This window comes from Podarcis bocagei, assembly GCF_964188305.1.
Source record: "Podarcis bocagei genome assembly, chromosome: 9".
In the NCBI taxonomy this organism is placed as follows: domain Eukaryota; kingdom Metazoa; phylum Chordata; class Lepidosauria; order Squamata; family Lacertidae; genus Podarcis; species Podarcis bocagei.
Window position 1 is genome coordinate 41848814 of NC_138134.1, and position 14620 is coordinate 41863433.

At 41.3% G+C, this 14620-nt stretch overlaps 1 protein-coding gene and 1 long non-coding RNA gene across 3 annotated transcripts; one reads left to right on the top strand and one right to left on the bottom strand.

Annotated features, from left to right (window-relative positions):
- Nucleotides 1–1433: 1433 nt before the first annotated feature.
- On the bottom strand, nt 1434–14317 carry TMEM184C (transmembrane protein 184C). Of its 2 annotated transcripts, none has more exons than XM_081209208.1 (10): nt 13977–14317; nt 11322–11452; nt 11199–11235; nt 9436–9641; nt 7984–8058; nt 6283–6376; nt 5451–5563; nt 4378–4477; nt 3242–3413; nt 1434–3084 (listed from the first exon to the last, which is right to left on the bottom strand). In XM_081209208.1, exons 1-10 carry the CDS (start codon nt 14091–14093, stop codon nt 2822–2824), a joined length of 1308 nt encoding a protein of 435 aa, XP_081065334.1. In that variant the 5' UTR covers nt 14094–14317; the 3' UTR covers nt 1434–2821. The 2 variants fall into 2 exon arrangements, with proteins under 2 accessions (XP_081065334.1, XP_081065335.1); XM_081209209.1 differs by lacking the exon at nt 13977–14317 and adding an exon at nt 13138–13249.
- Nucleotides 3420–4478, top strand: LOC308595248. Its single transcript, XR_014011957.1, has 2 exons — nt 3420–3875; nt 4227–4478. It is a non-coding gene; the product is annotated as an uncharacterized lncRNA (long non-coding RNA).
- Nucleotides 14318–14620: the final 303 nt, after the last annotated feature.

The window sequence follows — 14620 nt, forward strand, 5'->3', positions numbered from 1 at the left end:
ATCATTAATGGGTAAGAAAAATATTTCAGGTATGGTTTGGCTGTATCTAATTGTGATCTAGAAGACAAACAGCTTTTTTTTAAATCATGGGATGTAGTTCTGTTTCTGCATGTAAAATACCATAGTCACACAGATGTTACTACTGTCTACCGAAGTATCTTGGCCAGCATTAACTCCCTTTCCCCTGTGCTGGGAGCACTGAAGTAGCACCACTTGCAGTGACTGCAGTATGAAAGCAGTGTCCATCTAACAAGCAGCTAGCTAACCAATAGCGGTCACACAAAGCAGAAAGACGAGTAATGAGTATAAAGAAGGAACAGCCCTGGAAAGACTGAAATGAGATAGGGAGAAAAGGACAAGAGGAAAACAAAAGATGACATGGAGAAAAATGAACAAAGCCCCAGAGTGGAAGTTACCAGACCAAAAAAGGGCAGTGGGGAAAGAAAAGGCACACAGAATAACCCTAGCCTGCAGCTCCAAACGGCTGGAGCTGCAGTAGCTAGTCAACCAGAAACAAGGCACCATAAACAAACGTTAGGAAGAGGCAAGAAGCATGAATCAGTTTAGTTTTAATGTTACCGCCCCACTCCTGGGACAGCCATTAATGCATAGTTGGGTAAAGGTAAAGGTACCCCTGCCCATACGGGCCAGTCTTGCCAGACTCTAGGGTTGTGCGCTCATCTCACTCTATAGGCCGGGAGCCAGCGCTGTCCGCAGACACTTCTGGGTCACGTGGCCAGCGTGACAAGCTGCATCTGGCGAGCCAGCGCAGCACACAGAACGGCGTTTACCTTCCTGCTGGTAAGCGGTCCCTATTTATCTACTTGCACCCGGGGGTGCTTTCGAACTGCTAGGTTGGCAGGCGCTGGGACTGGACGACGGGAGCGCACCCCGCCGCGGGGATTTGAACCGCCGACCATGCAATCGGCAAGTCCTAGGCGCTGAGGTTTTACCCACAGCGCCACTTGGAGGGAAGATGCCACCTCCTCGAAGGAGCCAAAAATGGCTCACCACAGATTACCCCACCATCCTTTTGCTGAAGCCCATGTTCATTGTTAAGATGATGCCTAAATCAAGCTTACAGGTAGTATTCCCAAATGGCAACAAACCACAGGATGAAAAGCAAGACTGGGAAGCACCAGAAAATTATAATTGCTAAAAGACAATGTACCTCTATAGCCTAGTCTTTGTCCTTTCTTCCTGGAGTAAACCCACCTGTGGTTAAGGAAGGAATTGTTTTAAGAGAATTTTTGCCCCGTTGAAATTAAGCATAGGAACTAAACTTTGGTGAGCATTATCTTTTGGTCTTCCCTTGATTTGTGTGATCTAGGCATGGGGGGGGGGCGTTGAGATGCCTCTCCCATCAGTCAATAGTTAACCATTAAAAAAAAAACAAACTATGGAAAGGAGCTCAACACTGAATGAGTGCAAAGTAAGAGTTAATAAAATTTTATTTGATTATGTACAATAAAGGCAACGATTTGCCCTTTAACCACTTTAAGGACACACCAATTTATCCATAAAATATGCAGCCTAGTGAATAAGGCCAAGTATTTACATAACACACTAGTACTGCAAAAGCACTTGTAGGATGAGTTCACCGTAGCAGCCACAAAACAGTTAAAAACTCAATCTCAATTCCTGTAAAGGGCACCTGAATGCTAAAAATAGCTTGAGTTCTCTCTGAAGATGCCACTTAATGTAAACCTTGCTGCAGCATTTTATATGAAGGTAAGACAGCAAGCATGCAATGCAGATACAAATGTGAGAATGGGTAACAAGTCCCTTTTGTTGACCAGATGTGCAAGTCCTTAAAACAGTAAGTTGTTACATTCTGTATTAGTATTTCAAAGCTTACTTGATTCTAGATACATTTTTGGAAGGCAAATATACTATAAATTCAAGAATAGTAGGCATTAAAATGGTATCCGCATGATAAGAGGAGCACAGATTAATTGACGAACCATTGGTAATCCTATGAGTTTTTTGAGACAAAAATACAGGAACACTGATCAGTTTTTCAGTAAAAAGCCTTGTTTCATTTTAACTCCCTAATCAGAATGCCTTTAGACTCGAGTTGTATTCAGTTTAGCATCAAGTAGTTTTATTAGAACACGAACTACCACAAACAACAGGAATTCCCCACCCCACCTCACCCCGTGCATGCCCTAAATCTGTTTCTTCAATCCTCTGTGACACATCTGGGGAAGGTGTGGGGAGGAGTTCTGTTGCTCTAGTGGTAATCTCTGTGCTAACAGGAAGCAGTAGTAGATTACTACCCTCCAGAGCAACTTCCAGTATGCGAAAGGCCAAGATACACTTAATACATTAACAACAAAATTTAGAGCCAATGCAGCATATAATGCTCAAATCCAAGAACTTCTGCTTAACTGGACTGTGGCACATATATGCCAGTATTGTTAAAAGAATGATTTCATTTACTGCTCCAGCTAAGGTCTCCAGCAGCAATTCTGGCATGCTGATGAGACGGTATTCTGGGACGGTGCAATTACTTTGAGAGGAGAGTCAACATCATGAACTATCTACCTCACTCCAATTACAGAGGGAGGTTTTTGAACCAAGCAGCATTGGCTACTCAACTTACTGTAATAGTTTAATTATATGTCTGGCACCAATAGGCTCTTTCAATGATAGTTCATAAATTCCCCATTTAAAATTAAATTCCATTATCTGTTTTGTTTTATGTGCCGCTTGGTGCAGCTGACATTCTTCTGGGAAGAATGAGGTCCCCAAGGCCAAAAACAAACAAACATAGGAGCATCATCCAGGCAAATCCCAAGACATTTGAGAAAAGAGTTGTCTAACTTTCATCCAGAGGCTTCTCTGTTGGAGGATTCTCACTCTCTTCTGCTGATTTACACAAGACATCAGATATTGGTTCAGGAGGCATTGTTGGAGTCAACGTATGCCCAAACCCTTGATAGTGGCCCACAGGTGATGATGGTATTGAAGAAGCAGTAGAAATTGGATCCTGGGTGGATGATGACAGCAAACTTGTATGTTCATTCTGATCATAATCTTCACCAAAAAACATTTTCCTTGGCTGACCAAAAACTGTTCTTCCTAAAAGGAAGGTATTTAAAACAAATTATTCTCATAGGTCTGGCACTGCAGTTAATAGAAAAATGACCTAGCAATGCAGCTCATGTGGCATCTTCAGAAAACTCAAATGTTTACATCAGTTTTTCCCTAGGGGTGCATTTTTATCCTTCTCACTTACCAACATTGCGAACTTGTTCAGTTACATCTGCCCTGATATCAGAAATATCCCACATTGCAAGAAAAGAATCAAAGCATGATCCTTCTTCAGCTTGCTGCACATAAGGTTTGTAGGAAAAACTGTAGTGATGAGCAATTGCAGCAAAGAACATCTCCACGCAGATAATAAAATCCTGAAACAAAAAAATCCAAATTCAGTCCTATTCAGCCCCACATATGCAACCATGTAATGTATTCCTCGCAGCAGCTCCTTTAGACTTACTTGAAGGCCAATTAACCACAAACTACCTTTTACGGAATAATAGTTTTCCAGCTGTTTTACACCAGCTTAAACATATAGTGGGACCATCAGCCAAGTTTATTCTCGTACTTTGGTTAAATTAGGACAGCAAGCCCCAGGCAACCAACTAAATATTTAATTTAGAGTAAATATTGCCTTCTCGCACCTAGTAGAGAAGACAAAAAGCAAAACATGATACTGAAAGGACTGTGCTCATGCAGGCCAATGCAGATAGCATAGCTATTAAGAGTATACTAGTCACACCATTAGAAAACTAGTTTTAAGCGTTAAATTTACCTGCATCTTTACAGATATGTGTTGTAGGACAGTTTGATCAATGCAGCTGGTAGGCTAGGTAAAGGGACCCCTGACCATTAGGTCCAGTCGTGACCGACTCTGGGGCTGTGGCGCTCATCTCGCTTTATTGGCTGAGGGAGCCGGCGTACAGCTTCCGGGTCATGTGGCCAGCAAGACTAAGCCGCACACGGAGCAGCACACGGAAATGCCGTTTACCTTCCCGCCAGAGCAGTACCTATTTATCTACTTGCACTTTGACGTGCTTTCGAACTGCTAGGTTGGCAGGAGCAGGGACCAAGCAATGGGAGCTCACCCCATCGCGGGGATTCAAACTGTCAACCTTCTGATCGGCAAGTCCTAGGCTCTGTGGTTTAACCCACAGTGCCACCCGCGTCCCTCGGTAGGCTAGTTACCTGATAACTATTGCTCACTCTCAGTGAAAAAAGTAGCTACATGTATCCATAATGCTTTTGCTTCAAAGACCAATCTGCCCCTTTTATCTATTCCAAAGGATGTGAGGCGCTGGAAGGCTTATGTTTACAACAGCAGTTCCAACTTACCTGTAGACCAGTTGCCACTGCTTCAACACTTTTCCATTCCCATGTGTGTGTTTCAGAGATAACACCGACTTTCACCAACAATGCAATAAGTGCAGCTTGCCTATACAAAATTGACATTCTTAGAAGAGATTGGGTTATCACCACACAGAAGCTCCACAGCAGAGAGACAGGTTCTGGTCTAAAGTTCTAGTGAGCTTTTATTGTAAGGTTAGAAAAAAACAAAAACAATCTGTGAAAGATACTAAGATCACAAAGCCGATCAAAAAAATGCTAGAAATATGAACTTGCAAGCCCTGTGGCCATTATGCTCACACAGGAACAGTGAATGTGCATCATCCACAAAAAAGGAACTTCCACACTGACTGTAGTGCTAGGCTAAAAGGTGTCTCTGGAAAGAGATCAAAGATGATCTGTCAGTATGGAGAAGGGTTTCAGCATAAACTGAAAATCTGTGCTAAAACTTTAGAATGAATTAGATAAAAGAGAGCTAAAACTTTGGTTGTACCCTTAACTATTTTGAAGTTGCATGAAAATGTTTTTAAACACAAAACTTTTTAAAAAAAACACCACGGCAATGTTAAGCACAGAAGAAGGCTGGTCTTTTCACTATCGTACAACACCTTGCATAGGTGAATCCAGTTTGCTATAGAGAGCCAATATGGTGCAGTGTTTTGAGTGTCAAACTAGGATCCAGGAATCCAGGGTTCAAATCCCTGCTCAGTTATGAAGCTCACTGAGTGACCTTGGGCCAGTCAGTGTCTCACGGCCTAGCCTACCTCACAGGGTAGTTGGAAGGATAAAATGGGGAGGGGGAGAACCACGTACATCATATTGAGCTCCCTGGGAATGATAAAGGTGGCTATAAATGCACACACTTATTTGGAAGTAAGCCCCAAAGAGATTTACTTCCAAGCAAACATGAACAGGATTGTGCTGTTAAGCAATTTAAATAAAAACAGAAACAAGACTTATTATATTACTATTTGTTTTCTGACAAACACTTAAGTATCCATATGCATTTAGACATGTGCATAACAGGTTTTACACAAAAAAGCTTACAACACTCCACTTACCAAAAAGAAACAAAAACCACCATCTTTACACACAGAAATTTCCCTACGGGTTTGATTGGGTTTAGTTCTTCCCGCAGTACTTTATAGAACAACACAAGGCAGTACATGGCAAACTAGAACAGAGGGATAGAAATGTTTAGCAATTTGCAATGGGAACACACAGAACTCCTACATTTCATCAATACCAATAATCCCCCGGAACATATCAAGCCAATTCAATTCTTGTTCCAAACATTTAAAAACATCTATGGCTAGGCGGTCAAAGCTCAGTGCCAAAGCACATGCATAGCATGCAAAAGATCACAGGTATAATCACTGACTTCTCCATCTAGACCTGGGGACACCTGTCTGAAACCCCAGAATGCTGCTGCCATAAGCTTCCTTTATTCCCAAGTATATTTCTGTTTCTTTCTGCAAAGAGAAGGAAGCCACTACTTTGCTGAAGCTAAGCACATCTTGGTCTGATCAGTGCCTGGATGGGTGACCACTGGGGAACCACATGTATATCATTGTGGGTTTCATGATGGAAAATACATGGGATATAAATATTAAGCAGTATCATCCCACCTTTCAGAGTCCTCAGGGTAGCCTCTAAAACCGATTAAATAGATGTACAATAACACAATAAAATCCATAGCACCATATTTAGAACCAAAGTTAAGGATTAATTCTCACATAATCTTAATTTTCTATGTGTAATGTATGTAAAGATAAAAGCACCTAATCAAAAATATATTCTGCATACCACAATTGTTAAGATCTTTAATTTTTTAAAAATAAAACACTTAAATATCACTCCAAAGAGAAAGAAAACTCAAATGGTGTTACTCACAAGCTGGGAGATATTGTTGAAAAAAACCAAATAGGTCCAAGCATTTTTGAAGCTAAAGTTTCCTTCATCGTATACACCAACCAATTCACATATTCTGAAAGAGTTTAATACAAAACATTGCTCAGAAAATTCAGGAGCTATGGCTGCAATCCTCCGCACAGGAGTCCTATTCTATTCAATTGTCCAGTTCAAATGTCATGTTAATGACATGGGTTAATGTGAACAAGCAGTGCACTAGTGCATACTGCTCTGAAGTTCCCACAGTTATCCTCCTGTTGCTGCTACAATGCAGATTTAAAAAGCCAGTGTTCGGCATGTTATCTGAACCCGGACAACAGTTTGCTTCTGCCAAACATACCATGAGTGGTAAGCCAAGAACAAACTTTGGTAGACCTTATGGATATGCAGCAGAAAGAGAAGAAGGACACAACAATTGGATATCACTCAAAGAATTAAAACCTGATTAATATAAATTACTGTATTAGAGAAAAATTACTTTGGGGGTGGTTACGCATAGTAAAGCATGGGAGGAAACACCATCTTTTAGATTACTTAAGCTCCACTTTAGAAAAAGTTTATAGTTGATTGTCTATATGAGCAATTGTCTTTAAGGTTAGAAAACAGAGACCGGTGTAACAGCACAGCTATCCAAACCAAAAAAAGAGTGAAAAGAAGAGCAAAATAGTAGTGTTAAATTCTCAAGAATAATCTTTTGGAGAATATTCTTGATTACTGAGATATTAGAGAATTTTCATTTAAAATATAATAATAATAATAATAATAATAATAATAATAATAATAATAATAATAAAATTTTATTTATACCCCACCCTCCTGGGCCAGAGCCAGGCTCATGGCAGCTAACACCAATAAAATCACAGTAAAAACATAATGGGGGGGGACCAATTTAAAATACAGGTTAAAATGCAATTTACAATGCAGGCTCATTTTAAAAGTAGCCGATAAATCAAGACCATAAGGGGAGGAAAACTTAAGGGTCAGACTGAGTTCAAACCAAAGGCCAGGCGGAACATTAAATATATTATTATATGATACCATATTTCCGTATGTCAATCTCTGGTAAATGGCACTGTGTACCACTGAATGGCACTGGCACTAAATAAAAATATAGAAATGCCAACTGTTTAAATCAAGGTCACTTCACATGCTGTTACACATAATTATGTAGGCCTAGGTACTTTAAGTGTATAAAGCATTACAGCTACTTTCTGTAAAAAAAAAAAAAAAAAATCACACTGTATGGCCAAGGGTATAAAATTGCTAAGCATAAGGTCACACCAAAATAGAAAAAAAGGTTATTACATATAGTTGAAATACATACAAATTCAAATGTTCATCAAATTAAATGAATAGCATTTTTAAAATTAAAAAAAAATTAAAAATGTTTTCTGTAGCTTACATTTCAGAACTGTCAATGGTGAATGACACAATGCCCAGTAATATAACTGGATCAAAAAAAAAACATTATTCATTACTTACACTGGCAATATCACAGCTTCTTATTATTTACTAGATTTTTTTAATGTGGGTTGTAAAACTGGTTCTTACATTAGAATTTACAGTTTATGGAGAATATTCTCCGGAGAATTTTCTAGCAGAGAATATTCTCACCTCACATCACTAGCAAAGTGACACATCTATATATAGCATTTTGAGGCTAAAATATTTCTTCATACTTACAAAGCAATAATAGTGGTGAATGGTCTGACCACTGTATACTGCAAAACACCAAGCTTGCACCTGAACAACAGCACCCTATAAAAGAGAAACAGAGTGAGTTCAGTTCATTCAATGCTGCAACATAGACAACCATATATTATACTTTTACTGTAAATATTAGCATCCAGAACTATCATTTCACACAACAAAGTTCCTGTACATGACAAAGACTAACTCAGAATATAGCTGAAACTTTTTATGTAATATCTTCTGGAAAAATACTTACAGAGTTAAATACAACTGCTAGCAAGAATACCCTAACATTCACATACCATCGTGCTTTTCAATCAAAACACTTTTAAAATGTTAAGTCATAGTTAATACTGCGTCCTAGACATTTTCTTCTTGCACCATTTTTATAGACTAAACTATAACTGATGGATTTAAGAATCACCATTTCATACAGGAATATTTCTAACACTTTCTCTTACATTATTTCAATATATTTTCCCACTTCTACAGCTCTACCATGTGGAAAAACACGGGCACCTGTAGAGTTCTATCTTATCAGTATCCTATACAAATTGCAGAAATACTGTTTTGCAGCCAGATCCAGCAAGGTAACAGGATGGCTACATCCCTGCCCAACTAATAATTATTACCTTTAGGTTCTAACCATCACATAGATATTCAATGAGCTGTATGCTGCTATTTATCAAAGTATGTTAATGGTATCTCACCTTTCAAAGACACAGCTGCATAATACACACTAACTTTTGGCATTTATAGTTTCAAATAAACTTGTTACAAGACCTGAATTTCAACTGCACACCTTTTATTGGAAGGGTTAAAAGTAGAATAGAAACTTTGGCAAAACCTTCATCTTAATTGTAGTCAAGACATTCTGTCTTATTTCTTCATATCCTGTTGTGTCCTTTCAATCAAAGAGTCCAGACATTAATCATCATTGCAAGGCTACCTTGCTGGGAGAGAGACTGCACCAACAAGGAAACTTGGGTCATTTTGTTCCTTCCTAAGGCAGGCTGCCATATGATGGCACTACAAAGGTGCATTCTCCATCCTGCTGCATTCTGGAATAGAGAAAGCAGCAGCCCCCACAGAAAGCTACTACAAGTCAGGGGGAGAAGCTAAGTGAGCGTCAATCCCTGAAATCTAACTGATGTACAGTACTACTCTACAGCATTCACTCATTCTTTTAGAGCAGTCAATGAAGCTACCAACTGCTTCTGGGAAAAACAAATCCTTTTGATTCACTAACAAGTCCTATTTTCAGGAAAGAATTTCCCGAAGCATTTTTTAAAAATGTGTTTTTCAAGAACTCTTTGGAGCATCAATGGAAACTAGTGCCACATATAGCAAAAAAAGTGTGTTAAATCTTACATGAATCCAAGAGGTAATATCTATAATGACATGAACATAAGCTTTGAAAAAAGAACGGTATGATGTACTCACTCTCCCATAGCCCATGGTGGACAGCAACACAATGGTGGTAGATGCCTTTGCTGATCTTTGGCTTCTAGGATTAACACTAGATTTGGATAGCGATTGGTCAGGTAATTTGAAAGGAAGACCATGAAGTTATAGATGACGTACGCTTCATAGCATTCTCTACAAGTATCCACATATATTGCAATACTGGGATATTTCAATGCTATCCACTATCAAAGAAAAAGACATTAGATTAGACACACACGCACTGCAGTTTACACTGAGATTCCATTCTATTACATTTTCTTTCGAAATATTATTGTTTGCCAGTATAAAAATTAAATAAATAATTTACAGAACTCTGTGCTGCAGTTAAACATTCAATAATTAAGAAAGGCTTATAGCTCAATCCTTTTTTTAAAAAAAATAGTATTTTTTATTAACTGGCCAATCAAATTAAATCACATCACATAAGTTCCGAATTACAAAGCCGAATTTTAAATTTTGTTGGGGGGACCCATATTTCAAGATCCGAAGGGGGATTCTGATCATCTTCTTGCTACTGCATTAATGTCCAAATCAGAGCAAATCAGTCCAAACAGAGTTCATAATTCTATCCAGTCTTATCTTGCTGTTTCCACATCACATCTTGTTCATATATTTTCTCTTTTTTGTTTATGATCTCTTCTGATAGTCTCCTTAAGCCGATAAACACCAATAATAATCCTGTGTGAATTTTTCCGTTCTTCCAATCCTATGGCTCAATCCTATGGTTTAACTAAATTAAATCCAATTGAGCTAAATGAGAAGTACTTCCCAAGATATCCTTTAGAGCCTGCATTTGCTGTTGCAAACAAGGCAAACAGTGTTACAAAACAAAACAAACAATGAGCTAGTACTCTGCAAAACAGCGAAGCAACATGCTTTGTATATAGGCCTTATGGTTCACATTAGATACAAATATGTACATGTCTACTTTCAGTTGCATTACATCTTATTTTCCAGTGAATTAATGCTCAGTGAGTTGTACAGTGGTACCTCTGGTTGCGAACGGGATCCGTTCCGTAGGGGCAATTGCAAAGTGAAAAGCCCACAACCTGAAGCGCCATATCTGCGCAGGTGCGTGGCACGATTTGGAGCTTGTGCGCATGCACGAAGCGCGATTTGGCACTACTGAGCATGCGAGAGCAGCGAAACCCGGAAGCAACCCTTTCTGGTACTTCCAGGTCGCCGCAGGATGCAACCTGAAAAAAGTAACACGAAGCAAATGTAACATGAGGTATGACTGTACTCGACTTAATCGTTCTCAGAGTAGACCCACTGAAATCAACACAGAGTATGACTTACTGGATGAAACTCCAGAAAAGCAACATACAGTGGTACCTCGGGTTACATACACTTCAGGTTGCAGACTCCGCTAACCCAGAAATAGTACCTCGGGTTAAGAACTTTGCTTCAGGATAAGAACAGAAATAGTACTCCAGCGGCGCGGCGGCAGTAGGAGGCCCCATTAGCTAAAGTGGTGCTTCAGGTTAAGAACAGTTTCCAGTTAAGAACGGACCTCCAGAATGAATTAAGTTCTTAACCCGAGGTACCACTGTATTAACAAATGCCTCAATCACACACACCTGGGCTTCTGCCAGGAAACCTTAATGGAAATGAGGTTACAATTTTACAAAAAGGTTGTATCGTGTGAAAAATCAGCAATATGAGAAATTCATTAGATTATTCAACTGGTTTCTAGAGCAAGAATTCAATAATCCCAAAAAGAAAGAAAAAATACTTACGCTGTCTAGGCTGTAAATTGGCACCATCCATAGAATCCTGTCATAAGAAAACACATTCTCAATTAACCAAGTGTTTGTATTGCTAATATGGAATAACCAGCAGAAGCATATATGATAGGTTACCTTATTATTGGTTTCTGTAATTCAGGCTGAGTATAATGAACTAAATGCTGCAATATTCCCCAAAGAGATATTGGTATTGTCATCAGTAAAAATATCCCAGCAATAAACCATGCCTTGGTATGGATTCCAACCTTGAACAACACAAAAAAGAAGAGCACACGCACAAGAAATTACAGTAGGAAATTTGAGAAACAATGACAGTAAAACCGATAAAGCAGTCCATAAATCGCTTTCTCTGAAGCAGCAGTACTATATTTAATGGCTCTTCTCTTCCAAGAGCAGAACATGCGTTAATAATTAAAACATATAGTATTTTTGCATTATTAGACTCAAAATTTAAAGTGTGGTTAGCTACAACAGCTGCTACTTCTTTTAGATCCAAATATCTAACACACACAGTTCTAACCAAGAATCAAGTTAGGAACACTTAGAAGAGCAACTTGCAGCATAAGAGGTTCCCTCACGTCTACACTAAGATTTAAGTTAGTAATACACATACTGCTAAATGCCAAGAACCTGGTCCAGATCTTTCCATAACACACTTCTTAGTAGTTTAAGGGAAAATGCATGTATATCATCTTGTTTGCAATGGGCAGCTCTAATATGCAACATTAGAGTGCTTATTTTAGTGTGTGTTTTATGTATGCATCTTCTTAAATGTTACTGTAAACATTTAAATGTGAGGAGCCATTTTCCCTTGTGTCATGTAAAGCAGCCACAAGGACATGGTGCATAAAGACACCTACAGCCTGTTTCTTCTTCATACCTTTCTGTCTAAGCAACAGATGATTGGGAATAGTTAGCATCACCAGAAACCTTTATACTTACAGATCCAGCCTGTGAGCAACCTTGTTATTTGAAGGCACAGAAATATCTGCAATAGTTCACTAAACAATTAATTAAACTTCCAAGCCTTACATAAGAGTAACAGGGATTCCCTGGTAGTTGCCTACTTTAAATATGGAAATGCTAAAGGGGGAGGCAGGAGCACAGAGATTCAAAGAATGTTTTGTGGTACAGGAAGCGGTACCAGCGCAGGTGTGTTTTACTTAAGTGCCAGTCCACATGGACTAGCAAATGTGAAGACAGAAATTACCATAACTCACATGTAGATTGAAGGTGTTGAGATTCATTATTCTGTATTCTTTCATTTGCAGAAGGCATCATTTTGCATCCATCACTTAGTGCCACAAGTTAGACAATGTGGTGCCCTCCAGATTTCCAGACTACACTCCCATCAGTCCCAGCCAGCTTGACCAATGGCAAAGGATGATGAGAGATGTAGCCCAACACATCTGGAGAGCACTACATTGTCTGCCTCAGAGTAAGACCCACACCAACCAAATGATGTCCATTAACAGGCAAATGCACCATCTACCTGCCTGTCTCTTTGGATTAAACCCTTTCCTGTCATAATGATCTTATGTCAAGTAAGTCTCTCTTGTGAGAGATTCTGGAAATGGAAGACAGGAGTATACACACCCCTGGCTTCTGGATTAGCTTGAAGTTACTCCTTCTAACTACCTTCCCCTCCCCGGCCAACTTGTCCATGCACTAAGAAACAAACTGTTCTTTAAGCGTGGGAGCTACTGTTTGGTTGCTGTTTCTGAATCCTGTTTTTGAAAGATGAACCCTGTTCATCTGTTTGTGTGTTTTCATAAACTCCTTTAGCCTCATATGAACTGCTCTGAGTGGGATGGTAATGAACTAAAAACATGAATATAGCATCTTTCTATGTGGCACCGCCTACCCCCATGAAAACCTGAATTTGTTGTAATCTTTAGTACATCGTACAGACAAGAGAAATCCCCTTCACCTGCTGACTCTCTAGTCCTCTCCACTGATGCTCTTGCTGTCTCACTATGGGGTGCTGGCCTTCGCAACAGCTCCAGATGAGGACTAGTTATGTAGATAGCTGTATTTCTGGACTTCCTCCTACTTGCTCGCTATGTAGCAAACATCACATTTAGGTTACCTGGGGTCAAGCAAGCTAACCATTCTTACTTGAGCTCTGCAACCCAAGATGACCCTAGGATACATATGCCCTTCCAGAAGCGAGTTGGGCTGCAGAGTTTTGAGAGGATGTGTCAACCCTCTTCCTTTTTTCTTTTTCTCATTTTAATTGCTGCTGTTATTTATTTTCACGGTGCGGAATATAACTTTTGAGAAAACAATTGATAGAACAACCCTCACCTCTGAACCAGGCAAAACTTGCTGGAGGTTCTCTTTTTCCTTTCTGAAAGGGCAAAGGATGCTTGCCAAACATACCTAGAATAATGCCCACGGCGACACGTCTGGCTTTATCTTGGATGGGCAGCTGGGGCCTACAATGGCGGGTGATTCATCATCATCATCCCTCAAGGCCAGAAACCATCGGGATGGAGAGCAGGGGGGACACGTGATACATTCACCTCAAGCACCGTCCGTTGTTTCTTTTGCGTGTCCCTTCTAAGCCTAGAGCGCGAAGCGCATTCCTACATGACGCACGTTCCGTGTTGTGCGCGGAAGAAGCGCGCTTCAGGAAGTGAACGCGGGCCGGCGAATGTGGGAGACCCGAGGGAGCGGGGTCTGCGTTTGCCCCTCTTCCCCCCACTCCCACCCCGGAGGCGCCCCTGGGCCGCCTCTCTCCGCCCCCCGGCGCCGCTCCGCCCTCACCTCCAGCTTCTGCAGCTCCCACACGCAGAGCGGCACGGCCAGCAGCAGCCCCACGACGTAGATCGTGGCCACCAGAGGCCGGATCCAGCGCCGCCAGTTCCCGCAGGTGCACGGCATGGTGGCGGCGGCGGCGGGGCTGCGGAAGGTGTCTCTCGGCGCCGCCTCAAGGACCCGACGGGCCCGCCCCACACCGCCGGCGCCGCGGAGCGGAGAGCATCGCTGCCGCCCTCACGGACGGACGCCCCTCCCTCCCTCCGCAGCCACCCCTGGCGGGCGAAGCCAAGAGAGGAGGGGGGAGGCAGGAGGAAGGACGCCAGTCAGCAGCAGCCTCGCCGGCCACGCCCCGCCCCTCTTCCCCTACCCAAAGCCGCAGGGTGAGCGGAGCCACGCCCACCGCCGCAGCATCAGGCAGAAAAGACCAAGCGCTGCTTCCGGCGCCTCAAAGTAAACAACCCGCCCCTTGCCGGAACCGACGCCGGATTGGGTAAAACGCGAGGTGGCAATCAAGCGCTTCTCTCTTCTCCTATACTTCGACGCAAGTGCCTCTCGACAGGGGAAGGTTAGGCTTGCATGCTGGCTGCCGGCGGCGGGGCTTTTTTTTAGCGTTCGCATCCCAGCCTCTCCTCCTCCTCTGTGTGCGAATG

Coding starts and splice junctions, on each gene's coding strand:
- TMEM184C (XM_081209208.1), bottom strand. CDS start 14,093: ATGCCGTGCACCTGCGGGAACTGGCGGCGCTGGATCCGGCCTCTGGTG. Junction 9,642..11,198: donor CAATTTACAGCCTAGACAGC/GTAAGTATTTTT, acceptor TTTCTTTGATAG/TGGATAGCATTGAAATATCC. Junction 6,377..7,983: donor TTCACCACTATTATTGCTTT/GTAAGTATGAAG, acceptor AAACTCTTTCAG/AATATGTGAATTGGTTGGTG.